Here is a 15,584-nt window from a genome sequence, read left to right as displayed (position 1 = left end):
CTATCCCACAGCATGAAGACACACAATCTTACCTGCTATGGGTGGGCTGGGTGCAAAAACCACTGAAAGAAGAGCTAGGCTTAAATTGAGCCCATCTGCCCTCCCCTTCCCCAGATCACCTCCATGGTAGTGGCCCCCTTTGTGTGTGGTTAGGGGTAGGCCTCTTTATCTGTTTATTGTCTGACACTTATTTTAATTTTCTGAAGTGTATTTTGTTGGTGTAATACTGTTGTAACCCATAACACCGGACTGGGACTGGACACTGGCTAGACTGGCTTGCGCAGAACAAGAATCAGGCTCTACTGCCTCTACCGGCCATTTTCCCCTTGGGTTGAGCCCTCAGGTGCTGGTGGCCGGCAGGACTTAAACTGGAAGAGACACACACCAAGGGCTGGTACTGAAAGGCAATCACAAAGGCAGAACTGATGCAAAAGTGAAAAAGGTGCCCACTAAAAGAGAAACAGACAGGACTTGTAGAAGACAAAACAAGAAGGGCCGGATTCATCAAGGTGTTTTCCCATAGACACAGAATGGGAGAAATGCCTTAGTGAATCAGGCCCTAAGAGAAGAAGGCCACAGATTAGTGCCACAAACAAATAAATACAGGTTAGGACACACAGTGTAAGAAGGCCACAATTAAGGCCAAACAGAGAGGAACAAACAAAGCAGAAGGGCCACAGTTTGATGATTTGATTTATTTTAAATTGTGAACCACTTTGAGCCTTTCTGGCTAAGGCAGGATAAAAGTTAAATAAAGAAACAAATGGTGAAAGAATATGATGACAGCAGGTTGTTTATTCCCACCAGATTTCAGATCCGGTTTTACCGTGATATATTGGCCATCATGTTTGCCACAGAAGAAATTAACCAGAACCAGCATCTGCTGCCAAACCACACCCTGGGCTTCCGGTTCATGGACTCCTGTTTTTCAGAGGTAGTCGCTCTCCAGGACACTCTCCTGCTGCTGTCTGGGAGGAACCGAACACTCCCAAATTATAAGTGTGAGGCTCACCTGACTCTGGCAGGCATCATTGGGGAGCTCTACTCTTCAGTGTCTGAGGTCATGGCCAGGATACTTGGGGTTTATAGGATCCCACAGGTATGAGATTTCTCTGACTATGTTTCCGTCAAAGAGTCAATGGGTTAACACTTGATTCCCTTTTGTCTTCACAATCCGTTATTCCCCCATTTCATTCATGAACTTCCAGTTCCTTCTTTTCTTAGAGAAACTGGAGTCACAAGTTCATAAATCTAAGGAGGCAAAATCCAGGACAATCTCAGATGAAATAAAAAACCTTAAAATACTCTCACCATTGTTCACCCAAGTCACTGATATATTTTATGCTCCCTGTCAATATATATATGAGAGAGATGATGGAAATCTTTCTTTTCAGATCAGCATTTCAGCACAGCATCCAATGTTGAGTGATAAGATCCAGTTCCCATCTTTCCTACGCACCTATCCTGCAGGCACCCTGCTGCCTCGAGTAGTTGCCCAGCTGCTCCACTACTTCAATTGGACATGGGTGGGAATCTTGTTTTCCAACATAGATATTACCAGCCTGCAAAGTCAGAAGATACGGCAAGAGGTGGTGGAGAATGGTGGCTGTGTAGCTTTCCTGGAGAAGATTGATGATCGCTACCCCAGTGAGAGGCTGGTGAAAGTGGCAGAGGTGATTCACCAGTCCTCAGCAAGTGTGATTGTATGTCTTTGCTTGGAAGTGCACCTGAAGCCTATCCTGGAGCTCTTTTCCCTCAGGAACATTACTGCCAAGGTCTGGGTCTCACCTTCATTTGCCATCAACCCTCATATGTTCACCAGGGAGTCCTGGAGGCTACTCAATGGCAGCTTGGTGTTCATTGGATCCACCAGTGACATCCCCCACTTCTCTAATTTCCTCTACCATATTAGGCCTTCTGCACACCCATGGGACACCTTCACCAAACTGTTCTGGGAAAAGACATTTGGGTGTCAATGGGAAGGACAGAACTTGACTCATGTGGTGACTGGGAAAGACATCATCCCATGCACAGGTGACGAGGACCTCAAAGCACTGGACCCAGCTATCTTTCAGTTGACTGATTTAAGTGGTACCTATCATGCTTACCAGGCTGTTTATGCCTATGCACATGCTCTGCACAACATGATTTCAGTTGAACCCATGGAAGATAATTTTGGAATAGACACCAACATTCATAATATCAAACCATGGCAGGTAATGATGAAAATAATTGGATTTTTATAATGCTAAATGCAAACAAGATTCTGGTGGTGTTTAAACGTTCGAGGTTTTGAAATATATATATGAAGATGATTGGATAAAACATTACTGGTTTCTTCACTGCATGAAAGCTTTCAATGGCCAGGGGAGAAGGCATAAAGTTACTAGATAATTATTAAATTAACAATTGGCAAAACTGGTGAAATGTACTTGGTGAAGATCTTCCAGAGGATAACTGGCAGACCTGAGGGTTCGAACTATCGCACAGGGAGGCTGTGTGATCCCCCCCCAAGATCACACAAAGAGTTAATGAATAAGCCAGGATTGGAACTGAAATACAGGGATATTAAATGACATGCACAAGGTCAAACAGGGATGGTCAATGCCCACTTTGAATTGAAGCACAGGGAACTTAAGTGACTTGTTTAAAGTCCCACAAGGATTCATTGGCTCAGATGGGACTAGAAATGAAGCACGGGGGAAAAAACTGTTCGATTTTAAAAGCCCTACACATACCAAAGCCGGGAGATATGTCCGTGACCTGGCCTGGCACGCGCCGCATGGATTTTAAAAACCACGCTAGTAGGCACATATCTTCCAGTACGTCCACAAAATAGTTTTTTCGGTAACAGGGGCAGGGTCTGGGCGGGGAATGGGTGGGACATGGGTGGGCCGGGTCTGTACCATGAAATCTGTGTGTAAATATTTACATGCAGAAGTGTGTAACTTTACTTCTGCATGTAAAAGGGAGGCAAGTTAGCTAGGGGGTTTAGGAATTCCTCTTCTTTATTGGGGCAAACTGGGAACGAACTGGGAAAACAGGTAATTGTGTCGGCGTGCGTTTACTAGAATCCCGCCCACTTACGTGGTAGACGCAGCATTTGTGCACATATATGCGCGTCTATATAAAATCGTGCGCACATGTATACGTGAATAGCCAATTTTAAAACACCCGCGCAAAGGTTTTGAAAACGTTGCGTCCACGTGTGCGAGCTGGAAAACATGCACACCTGCGCCCGCGCGCGAGTCTTAATATTTACCTCTAAGTGATTTGTCCTAGGTCACATAGATGTAGGCCCCATCCCAGCCTGCACATGAGCACAGAGGGACACGGGGATGGTCAAAGACATTCCAAGGTCCAATGACCGACCTGGGTTCCTGCACAGGGGGGAAATATTTACTTTCTAAGGCCCATATGGTTTATTCTAAACACAGGATTTTTTTCTTTACACCAGTCCATCAGGACCACAAAAAACACTGCATGGACTCCAAGGCTGTTGAAAAAATAAATGATTTACTGTCACTGACGAGCGAGAAAAACAAAGTCCAACATCAGTTCATAAAAAATAAACTCAGTCTTTTTCCACAAAAGGTCAGCAACCGTCTGTGACCTGGGTTTCAGAAGGCTGCCTCCATGCTTCCCTGAGTTATAAACTGACTTATAATTCAGACTTGTTTTACTGATCTTGGGATGCCATCCCCTAACTTCCCCCTTAGCATTAAGGAGAAGAGGACTCCAGGAATTGCCAGCAATTCACACAAGGGAAGCACATAAATATTATAAAGAGTGGCCGAAAGGGCAGAACCCTGTGGCAGACCCCTTCCAATTTGAAACACGTCAGAAAAATGATTATCGAGTTTAACCTGAAATGACCTATCCGAAAAAAACAGAAGAGAAACATTTGTGAGCACCATCACTTATCCCAATCTCAGTCAATCTATGAAGTAACCTGAGATGATCTACGGAATCAAAGGCCTCAGGCAGATGGATTAGGATAGGAAAATAAGATTCCCGAGAATCAAGTCCTCGTAACACAGAATCGGTTAAAGACAGAAGAGGTTTCCATCGAATGACGCTTCCTAAATCCAACTTCATTAGGAAGAAGAATATCCTGGTTTTCCCTATGATTAACTAACTGGGACAGCACAATATTTTGAAGAACTTTAGATATGAAAGAAAGTTTCGATACAGGTCTATAATTATTCCAGTCACCATTCCGCCCCATTTTAGATTGAAGAATCGTCTTTATCACAGGTTGTTTTAAATTAGCTGGAGCCAGTCCTTCAAGCGGCAAAGTGTGGTCATTTTAGGGATAATAGTATTCTGCACTTCTTTCAGAGAATTTGCTGGAATTGGATCAAGAGGATGAAATGCCGGTTTGGTCACAGGTTCAAAGGGATCCCAAATGGTTAAACCCTATAAATGCTCTGTAGTTTTCAGAGAAACAAAATCAGGAAAATTCTTACTCAAGATGAAAGTTTTATTCCATAGAATCTGCCCCGTTTTACGTTCTGTTCCCCTGCATGTCAACCTGCCTCATACCCCTTCCTCAGCATCTGCCCTTGCCTCTTCCAGTCACCTTCTTCAGCATCTGCCTGACTTCTTCAGCTCCTGATTCTTTCCCTCTTCACTCTCCATCCCACTGCATACATTCCCCATCCTTTTAGCATGTAAGACACCATATTTCTCCCCCTCCTCTCCCTATACCTGGAGGCAAGAGGCACTGGGATCACATTTGTGAAGCAAGTTTCAACCCTCCCCAGCCAATCAAGGCAGGCCACAGGAATGAGGACTCAGTTGACTGGCCACAGGCATAAGTAGGAAGAAGTACCAAAATGCCGGGAGGGAGAGCAAATTATGTCTCTGCTCTGCCCTCCTCCATCTACTTCCCCCATCCCACTCCAGACACAAGAGAACTGCAGAAGCGGAATCAGAGGATTCAGGTTGAACAGATTGGCTGGCCGAGGCAAGTGGGTGGGATGACTCACTAGAATGACTGAAGGCAATTATGAATTGAAAATTGAAAGTAGCCATGTCCTGACCTACTGGGAGATAAAGAAGTCGTGTTTTGATTAAAGTTGTGGTTAACCACACACCCATGTGGCTTAGAAGGAATATTGCTGAATACATGGGTGTGCGGAGACTATCAGGCCTCTGCCCCTCCCAACCTACCCTCCATGAGGTAGAAGAAGAGGAGGGGCAAACATGGAACAAAGAGTGCAGCACATTCTCCTCATCCCCATGGCCAGTGCTGCTGCTGCTCTGAAAGCAGAAGGTAGAGGTTGCAGTAGGGTTACCAGCTCTCCTAGGATGATTTAGTCCTAATTTAACCCAATAGCATGCATGAAAATATAGGGGCTGATATTTCGAGCTACTTAGCTGGATACATAGAGACTTATCCAGCTAAGTGGCAGCTGCTGAATAACTGGCTATGTTCAGCAGCCACCAGTTAGCCGGATATGTATTTATCCGGATAAGTAGATAGCTGGATATCTTGGGGGCGGGGCTGTGGGTGGATTGAGGTGGGGCAACTTGTCGAGTTAAATTAACTAAATAAGTTAGACCTGCTCAATAGCAGGTCTAAAGTTCTCTGGATAATAACTTATTCAGCTGATTAGAACATAACTGGTTGTATTCAGCAGCATTGCTGTGCTGTAGAATATCCCTTCTAAGTTTTCCGGATAAGTTATATCCACATAATTTAGATAACCGGATATCTTTGAATATTGGCTCCAATGTTTTTTGTTATTTCAATGTTTCCTTTTATTTTTTTGATAATTTTGTATAGTAGTGTATAATTTGCAAATTTTTGTAAGTATATTTTTATTTATTTATTTATGATGTATGTATTAAAAATTATTCTGGGTTATGATTTGTAATAAAATTATATTAAGTTTACAGTTATTTTGTACATGTTCTCTTTATGAGGTCTTCATGTGATTTTGGTGGGTTGGTATTGATTTAGCCAATTATTTATTTCCTGAAAATATAGTGCTACATTTCTCCATTACAAATCCAGGCATGCAATGTGGCATAACGGGACTGGTGAGGTGGCAACTTGAGCAGATACCTGGGACGTAGACACATAACAGAGGGAAAATGGACATCTGGTGGGGTAGAAGCAGAAACAATTGTCCATAGGAAAGTCCATAAAGGTAAAATAAAGTAGCAGAGAATTATCTACCTATTCAGCATAATGTTTTTCTTTCATCACTGAATTCTACAGGTCCTCCATTATCTGAAGGTTGTGCGTTTCACAACAGAGTCCAAAGAGGAAGTCTACTTTGATGAGAATGGGGATGTGCCTGCTGTCTTTGACATCATGAATATCCAGATACACCCGAATGACACCTATGAAGTAATAAAAGTGGGTAGATATGATGCCAGGGAAGCCCCGGGGGAGGAAATCATTCTGAATATCACTGCCATCTTATGGAATCAAAATAACCAGGTGAGGACCAACATACTAATATAGTTGATGGCAGATGAAGACCAATTGGCTCATCCTTTCTGCTCAGTTTTTCAGGTCTGTACCTCTAAGGGTATACTGTATACCAGCTTCCAGCTGTACAAGTTTGATTGTTTGTAGGATATTGCTCCTTTTCTAAGTCAGCTTTTTGCTGACTTCTTCATAGGTTAGATGAGCAGACAAGTTTCCCTAATTAAAGCAACACCCTGGCCCACCCATCCATCATGTCTTAAGATGATGCTTTGTAATAATTTGTTTGTTAGATTTTTTAGGTATGTTGATTTTGTATGTCTTCTAGAGCTGTGAATCGGCGGCATACAAATGTTCAAAATAAATAAATAATTTAAACAGCTACAAAATATTTGATGTAGTTGTCTTAACATCCTATCTCCTATGACCCCCATGACCTTCCTGGACAGTCTCTGGCTACCTCCAACTTGCCAGTATCAACTCATTTGGTTTCTGAGGAGGTATGGTCTTCTGGCTCCCATATGGCCTTCAATAACTCTAGCTTATACTTCCGTTACCCATCCTACCACATGTCCCAAGCATGCTTGAATTCTGTCATGGTTTTACTTTATACTACCACTTCCAGTAGGCGATGATACCGAACTGTTTACCTATTGTCTGTCCTGTTAAATATTGGGTCTTAGGACTTATACCTAATATCTAGGAAACAAAACCACTGGGGTTTGTTTGTAATTTGTCATGGTCCAGGGGAGGTTGGTTCTTCCCATTTAGACTTAGCAGATTTACCTGCTGATTTGAAACTTGATCTTTATAATCTTTGAAGTCCATATAGTTACAATGTTAAATAAGATCTACCGAATGTTATAATGTAAAACAAGAAGAAGTTATAATGTAAAACAAGAAGACCCTTCTTCCTGAACACAGTTACAATGTAAACCGATGTGATATTGCAAATTGAACACCGGTATATAAAAACTAATAAATAAATAAATATTTAGACGGATAATGTAATAGTTATTCATCTAAATGGCTTACCCACATATATATTTATCCAGATAAGATGGGGGCGTTCCGTGGGCGAGCAGTAGGCATTCTGGGGAGGAGCGGAGTTAGCCAATTAACTTAAAGGGCTAACTCCGATATTTGGAGTTAGCCAGCTACCCTAAATGGCTAACTCTGGTTGGGCTGTAGGGCTGCCCTAAAGTTAGCCGGTTAGACATAACCGGCTAACTTTAAGACACAACTGCGCCGCTTAATATGCCCTGCTAGTTGGCTGGATATATTTATATGGCTAACTAGCTGAGCCGCACAGTGGCTGAAAATGGACCTCACTATGTACTGGGAGATTTTAACATTCATAAAAATATGCATGACTGATGCAGTAACAGATTTTCTTGCAGCTATGTTTATATTAGGTCTTTCTCAGCAAGTGTTAGGCCCCATTCGCTTAGCTGGAGACTAAGGTGTCTATTGAATTGTTTAACGATGATGCTACATTGTCAGAGGAGCAAGCTATATTCACCCAATCCTATTGAAACTTTTGTTGGAGATCCGTAAGCATTAAAATTAAAGACCAGTCTCAAACATACTTGTCTTAGGGAATATGATTGAAAGGGCAATTGCAGTTCAGGTACAGGGTTTGGTAGACAAATGTAATGTTCCTAAGACTCTTTTCAATCTGTTTTTCACCACAAACATAACATAGAATTGACATTAGTCTCTTTGGTAGATTAATTGCATCAAGAGATTAATAAGGATGGTACTGTGGAAATAATATTGTTGGATTTATTTGTCACATTTGGCACCCTTGATCTTTCTATATTATTAAATTAACTTCAAGAAATAGTATTTGGAGACACTACCCTGAGCTGGTTCTTCTCTTTCTTATAGTAAGGATCACAGTGTGTTTTATGTAGTACTATTTGCTTATAAGAAAATGGGTACAGAGCAGAACTCGGAAGTTCTCCCTTCAACTCACCATACAAAAACAAAGTATTCACATTTGGTGTCACCTCAGTAATAGCAACACAAACTCTCTCCACTACCAGTCACTCTGTGATACAGTATAAAACCTTGCAAAAAAGCAATTCAGAACTAGTATAGCAAACTTGCCATACCAAAACAGCACTGACTCCCAGGACTGAAAACAGCAAGAACCCTAGTTATGAAAAGGCAAAAAGCTCTAGAATGCACCGAACACCTCCAGTTCAAACAACAAAATAAGCAGGATTGTTACAGATCCTTCTACAGAGCAACTAACTATCTGAATACCTGAGCCGTGACACACTCAGAGAGCAAAGACAGTTTTTCAACATAGAATGAGATTGACCAAAATTAGAAATAGAAATATGCAAGCAACAACTGAAATGGAAACCCCAAGATACCAGATTTTGCATGCAGTGCAACAGCAGAGAATTAGAAACAGAAATGCAGGTCCTCCTATATTGTGCAAAATACAAAGATATCAGAGAAGCACATTGACAAAGCTGACATATTGCATTCACCAAACTGAAAATGAAATGCTTTTAATCTACCATTGTTGTCCGGACATTTTATCTTTCAAATCATTTTGAGCCTCATGTCTTTTCTTCTGCTTTCCTGTGACTCTGAAAAAGGAGTCTGCTAACTCCTTTTTCAGAGTCTCCTGTCCATTTCTCATTTCTCTTCTCTTCTCCTATTCTCTTCACTTCTTTCCCTACATCTCTCTCTGACTGATCTTTCCCTGTCAACTCAATGTTCTCCATTTCTTTCTCTCTCTCGCTCTCTTCCCTCCTCCCTCCAGTTCTACCCATCCCATAGATACACCTCCATACTCGATCCACTATTGCTTCCTCTGAGTCCTCTCGCTTTCTCTTGTTCGGTTGCTCATTTCACCATCTCTGGCTTTCTGACTCCCTTGTCCTTTCACTTTACAGGTGCCACCTTTCTTGCTCTCTGAAAGCCTTTCCCCTCTCTCAACCTTCCACTCACCTTACATCCTTCTCTTCATCCACTTTCACCTCTTCCTCCTCTCCCTCACCTTCCAACCCCTCTTCCATTCTTCTATCAACTCCTTCACCTTCTATTCCTCTGGAGCTGAAACACTCCCCTCTTCTTCTTCCATCCTCCCTCCCTTACCTTCCAATCCTTCTCAACATCCATCCTATCCCCTCCCTCACTTTCCAACCCCATTTCTTCTACCTTACCTTCAACACATCACCTTCCATCTTGCCCTCTCAATTATTTTCCATTCTATTCCCATCACCTTCCATACTCTTCTTCCCAAACCCTTCATCTCCTCTCAACCTCCTCACCTTCCATATTTCCTGACCTGCTTTCTAGGCTTCTTCCCCCAAACTTTCTCATCCTTCAACCCCCTGACCTTTTCTCTCTCCTCCCCTACATTTCCTTCCTCTCTGTCCTCATTCCCTCACAGCCTGACAGGCAAGAGAGTGGAGCTCGTGGCGGGTGGCTCTATCTTCACCATCTTGTTGCCAGCTGTTCTCTCTTCCGTGAAGATGTGCTATTTGAACTGCACAGGAAGGAGAGGAACTGATGGCAAAAAGAGAAAGTCAGGAACACCGGTTTCTGGTTTCAATCTTCTATGTGTTGGGGCATATGGTAAATGGGGAGAGAGCGGGGGGGGGGGGGGGGGTCACAACAGCTTATCTTCAGGCCTGCAGCATGGGCCATCTTGGAGAAAGGGAGCAGAAGTGGCAGGAGCAGCAAATTGTTCTTCAGCACTGAGGAAGCCGGCAGCACCTGCTCTTAGGCCCAGCAGGCCAGCAATTGCAGTGACCCTGGGGCTGCAGCAACTCCTATGCCCAGCAGACAATATCATGAACGAGAGAAGCAGCTCTTTTGCAACTGCATTGGCAGGGTGTATCTGCACCACAAGTTGCACACCCCAAAAGCTTGCTCTGGCAGCACATACTAACCATGATAATGTTTTAATTTATTCATAATTCACAGACTCCTCACTCTATCTGCAGTGACAGCTGCTCTGTTGGGTTCAGGAAATCTGCCAGAAGGGGGCAGCCCAGCTGCTGTTTCGATTGTGTCCCTTGTTCCACTGGAGAAATAGCCAATGAAACGGGTGAGCAATATCTTGTCCTTCTGTGAGATAATGTGAGACTCTAACATGCCAAGGCTTTGATGTACCAAGGCTATAACGCACTGCATCCTGGACTTGTCATGAATGAGTTTGGCTGATTCATTTGAGTTCCGTAATTGCTAAGTTTGCCCATGAGCCAGTCCTCATTTTACACCCACTGCATGCTGGGAATTGTAGTTCCAATTTCTGTAAGTAAGTAATAAAATGAAAGGTCCATAGTTACAATGGGGAAGAACAGATGTTTTAGCTACTTGGTGATCAAAACCCAGGTGTCTTTCTGTTCTTGAACAGACTCCATCCATTAGTAGTTCCCACAGTCAGGACAGCCAGCTACAGAAATGCTGAACGAGGCAACACTGGGCATGCAGTTCTCAATTTTCACTTTTATTAATCTGACACAAGATCCTACAACTCAGTTTCTGCAGCCTATTATTGTTTAATAAGGCTGGGATACCTTAATTGGACCAACATAAGAAATATACTGATATAATAGAAGGACCATTGTCATCGTCTTGGTATTTCATGTACAAGAGTAACTCAGGATACTTTTTATGTTCTTTTAATAAAAGGCATCTTAATAACTTTGATTCGAATAGTGAAACCCTGAGTCACTAGGTACTGTTTCCAGTTTTATGGCAATTAAGTATTGACCTCATAGATGCATAAAATGTTTTTATATGGCTTCCAGGCTTGATATTTAGATTTCCTATGGGACACTGGGAGGGCAATTGTCAAACAGCCCACATAGGCTAAAGTCTGTGGGTAGTTTTTACCCCAAATAGCCCCTCCCCCCAGAATACCTATGTAGGATGCATGTAAAAGTTTGAGTGAAATTGTATTCCATGCATGGTTTTATGTGCATACCCACCATAGCGCTAGGTTTTATGTGCTTAAGTGCCTTTGATAATTTCTCCCAAAGAGCTTTGTAAAGTTATTACATAGATTGAAAGTTTGTATCCATAGCATGGGGGTGTAACTGGAATCAGTTGTCTCTTTCAGATTCAACCAAGTGTTGCAAGTGCCCAGACGACCAATGGCCCAATGAGAGTAGAGAAAAATGCTTTCCAAAAGCCATCGAGTTCCTGTCCTACCAGGAACCCTTGGGAGCAGCCTTAGCTGCTCTTGCTGTCATCTTGTCTTTCACCACCATCCTCGTTCTCTTCATTTTCTACCTCTTCCAGGATACGCCAATTGTCAGAGCCAATAACCGAGGCCTCAGCTACCTTCTCCTCTGCACCCTCTCACTATGCTTCCTCTGTTCCTTAACATTTATTGGATTCCCCATGAAGCTCACTTGTATGGTCCGCCAGCCCACCTTTGGACTCATCTTCACTATCAGTGTATCTTGTGTATTAGCAAAAACAGTTACGGTGATTATTGCCTTCAAGGCTGTCAACCCTCGCAATCAGCTCAGAAAATGGGTTGGGTCAAAGATACCCAACCTTATCATTATTTTCTGCTCCCTCATCCAACTGGTCATCTGCATATTTTGGATTGCTAGCCACCCTTCCTTTCCTGAGATCAACACCAGATCTGAAAGCGGGAAGATAATCGTTGAGTGCAATGATGGATTGACCATACTCTTCTACTGCATGCTGGGATATATGGGCTTCCTGGCCATCATTAGCTTCATTGTGGCCTTCCTGGCTAGGACGTTACCTGACAGCTTCAATGAGGCCAAGTTTATCACCTTCAGTATGTTGGTCTTTGTGAGCGTCTGGCTGTCTTTCATTCCTGCCTACCTCAGTACACAAGGGAAGTACATGGTGGCAGTAGAGATCTTTGCCATCCTATCCTCTGGTGCGGGGTTACTCTTCCTAATCTTTCTTCCAAAGTGTTATATTATTCTCCTGCAGCCAGAGAGGAACACCAAGGAACATTTAGTAGGAAAAAAAATGTAAATTTTATTTATTTTTATTTATTTAATAGTTTTTATATACCGATAACCGTTTTCACATCGTATCGGTTTACAGTGAACGAGGAAACAAAGTGCCTAAATAAGTGGCAAAATGATTACATGGAACGCATATGAAACAAGTAACTTCATCACAAGATAATAATAAATTACAAGGACCGCATGGTAACATGGTAACAGGGGCGTTAAATATGTTAGGCATTAAATATGATAGGGGGAGGGGAAAAAGTGGAGATGAAAACAAGACTATGTAAGAGTTGGAAGCAAGAATTTAGTAGTGATTGGTTATGATTTCTGCGGTGGTGGGGTGCGTGTGGGTTAGGAGAAGGCCTATTGGAACAGCCATGTTTTTAATTTTTTTTTTTTTATTTCGTTGTGCAAGATTCTATGCGAAGATCGGGGGACATGGAATTCCAAATTGAGGGACCTGCAATTGAGAAAGCTCTCTTCATTGTGGAGGCGAGTTTTGTGAGCTTAGGGGCGGATAATTTGAGGGTTCCTTGGTGAGCAGTTCGTGTAGGTCTGTTGGAAGAATGGAGTTGGAGAGGCTCATGAAGCCATTGAGTGTTTTCATTTACTAGGGACTTATGTATGAGGGATAAGGTTTTGTATTGTATTCTCGAGTTGATAGGAAGCCAATGAAGATCTTTTAGTACACAGTTAATGCGACTCCAACATTGCTCTAAGCTTCAATGGCAAGAGGTAATGTGGGGGAAAAAAAGGATTTCCATTCACATAAAAGCAGGGAGTAGCTGGCTTGTTACAGCAGATACTACTCCAAACCAAATAAGCCTGATACTTCACTTTCATTGCTTATCCAGCGTAGCTCTCTGCTTCAACGGCAGGGGAGAAAGACTGATACTTCACACATATCCAGCATAGCTCTCTGCTTCAATGGCAGGGGAGAAAGACTGATACTTCACGCATATCCAGCATAGCTCTCTGCTTCAACGGCAGGGGAGAAGAAAAACTGATACTTCACGCATATCCAGCATAGCTCTCTGCTTCAACGGCAGGGGAGAAAGACTGATACTTCACGCATATCCAGCATAGCTCTCTGCTTCAACAGCAAGGGAGAAAGACTGATACTTCACTTTCAATGCATATCCAGCGTAGCTCTCTGCTTCAACAGCAAGGGAGAAAGACTGATACTTCATGCACATCTAGCACAGCTCTCTGCTTCAATGGCAGGTGAGTAAGTCTGATACTTCACTTTCAATGCATATCCAGCATAGCTCGCTGCTTCAGTGGCAGGGGGGAATGAAGAAAAATGGATCTAAATACAGACAACAACCAAAAAGGACTGAATTACATAGTCAGGGTAAATAAGCATGGGTGTAGCTTGCTTATTGCGGCGGTTACTATCCCTAACTAATTAAGCTAGATATTTCACGTAGTTGCAGTTCCAACACTGCTCTCTACATTAATGGAGGGGGGAAGGGAAACAGGCCTCGTCTTCAGATATTATGCTGTGTGTTGCAGAAGGACATGCGTGTGCACTGGGAAAATTATTCTTCTGGATGGTGACATCTGATTGTAACAGTCTGCTGTCTACATTATGACTACCTCCCAGTGCTCTGTTTTTAAAGTGCACAGACAAATAAGAAAGTCTGATCTGCTGTTTGGGCAACCAGCTGTAGAAGCACACTGCATGAAGTAGTCTTTACATGAAGAGCATGGGTGACACAAATTAAGGAGGCTAGGATCACGTTTCCAAACAGATTTGATCCTTTCCATTGCCTTACAGGGAAATGCATCAGCGCACACATAAGCTATATTAGCCAAGGTCCTCCCAGCAAATCCTTGAACCTGTTAAGTTTTACGCTGCTATGGCATACAAAGTTGCATGGAAAAGTCAGTGAATAAGTCACTTATCTCAACCAGGATGCAAGGCTTCCTTGTCTCAGGAGTATCCTCACCATCCAGAAGAATAATTTTCCCAGTGCACACCCATGTCCTTCTGCAATACACAGCATAATATCTGAATGTGAGGCCTGTGAGCATATAAGAACATAAGACTTTGCTATACTGGATCAGACCGGGGTCCATCAAGCTCATTATCCCCATTTCCAATTGTAGCCAATCCAGAGATTTGTAAGCTGTCATTGAGCCAATGTGTATTTGCGTATGTGTGTGGGGGAGATAAGTAAGAAGAGAAAGCAAGAGAGTGTGTGGGGGCAGTGAGCAAAGAAAGCATGAGTGTGTGTGTAGAGTGGGATCAGTGAAAGTAAAGATTAAGAAGTACATTTTCAAAACCTGGCGTGCAGAAATCCTGGGAGATACGCGCGTGCCTGGGCTGAGCGCATAACGGCCCGGCCCCACGCCTTTCTCCCAGTATGCACAGAAGAGCCGGGGTTTTGAAAAGGGGTGGGGTCTGGGTAGGGCGGGGGCCAGCTGGGACAGCGCCATTTTTCGCTGTCCTGGAAAAAGCGCATGTTATCAAATCGGCACGTCCATAAGTCATAAAACACCTCTCTCTATTTCCTAATTTCTAATTTTTTAATGTGATGCTTATATGTTTCAAGTGTTAATCAATAAAATCCTCTAACAAATCTGTATATTCCCCTTGTTCTTTCTGCAGACAGCACAAAGGATCTTTCATTATAGCACTTGCTGTTATAAGCTATTTCAAAATATTATCAAGGTGAATGAACTTATCTTACAAATACATGTGTTCTCTCAGTTCTATCTACATGCAGCACGAAACAAATCTTCCACTGTGGTATTATCAAGGTCACCGATAAATACTCTCCTGTTGTTAAGCTATTCTGACGAGGCCCCTGTTTTGCCCTGCCGGCTGCATCAGGGACCAAAATTGAAAGAAATAAGATCAACATTAACATGCTGCTAAAAAATGTATGTGTTTACTTTAACACTGCTCACCATATTACCAGACTCATCGCTTCACAATCAGCCACTTTTGGTGACCAGCATCTCTCTCACAATATCACTATTGGATGATTCATAGGAAAACATGGAGTCCTTAGGCTTTACAATAATAATAATCCTCACACAATTTAGCTATGATATTACAAACTTGCTCAAAATTATTAGTCATGGTGACCTTTATAACAGGCACTACTGGCTTCCCAGTGCATAAGTAGTGAACTTGTCTGATCTTAGATAATGATGAG

General features: G+C 42.7%; 1 protein-coding gene across 1 annotated transcript; it reads left to right on the top strand.

The window, feature by feature from the left end:
- The first annotated feature begins 763 nt into the window (after positions 1-763).
- On the top strand, positions 764-12,436 carry LOC115080352 (vomeronasal type-2 receptor 26-like). Its single transcript, XM_029584497.1, has 5 exons — positions 764-1,099; positions 1,395-2,216; positions 6,230-6,454; positions 10,394-10,517; positions 11,535-12,436. The coding sequence occupies exons 1-5, from the start codon at positions 764-766 to the stop codon at positions 12,434-12,436; spliced, it is 2,409 nt and encodes an 802-aa protein (XP_029440357.1).
- The last annotated feature ends 3,148 nt before the right edge of the window (positions 12,437-15,584 follow it).

The sequence above is a fragment of the Rhinatrema bivittatum genome, chromosome 19, assembly GCF_901001135.1.
Source record: "Rhinatrema bivittatum chromosome 19, aRhiBiv1.1, whole genome shotgun sequence".
Classification (NCBI taxonomy): Eukaryota; Metazoa; Chordata; class Amphibia; order Gymnophiona; family Rhinatrematidae; genus Rhinatrema; species Rhinatrema bivittatum.
Note: the sequence above shows the minus strand (reverse complement) of the source record. Positions and strands in the feature narration are given on the sequence as shown.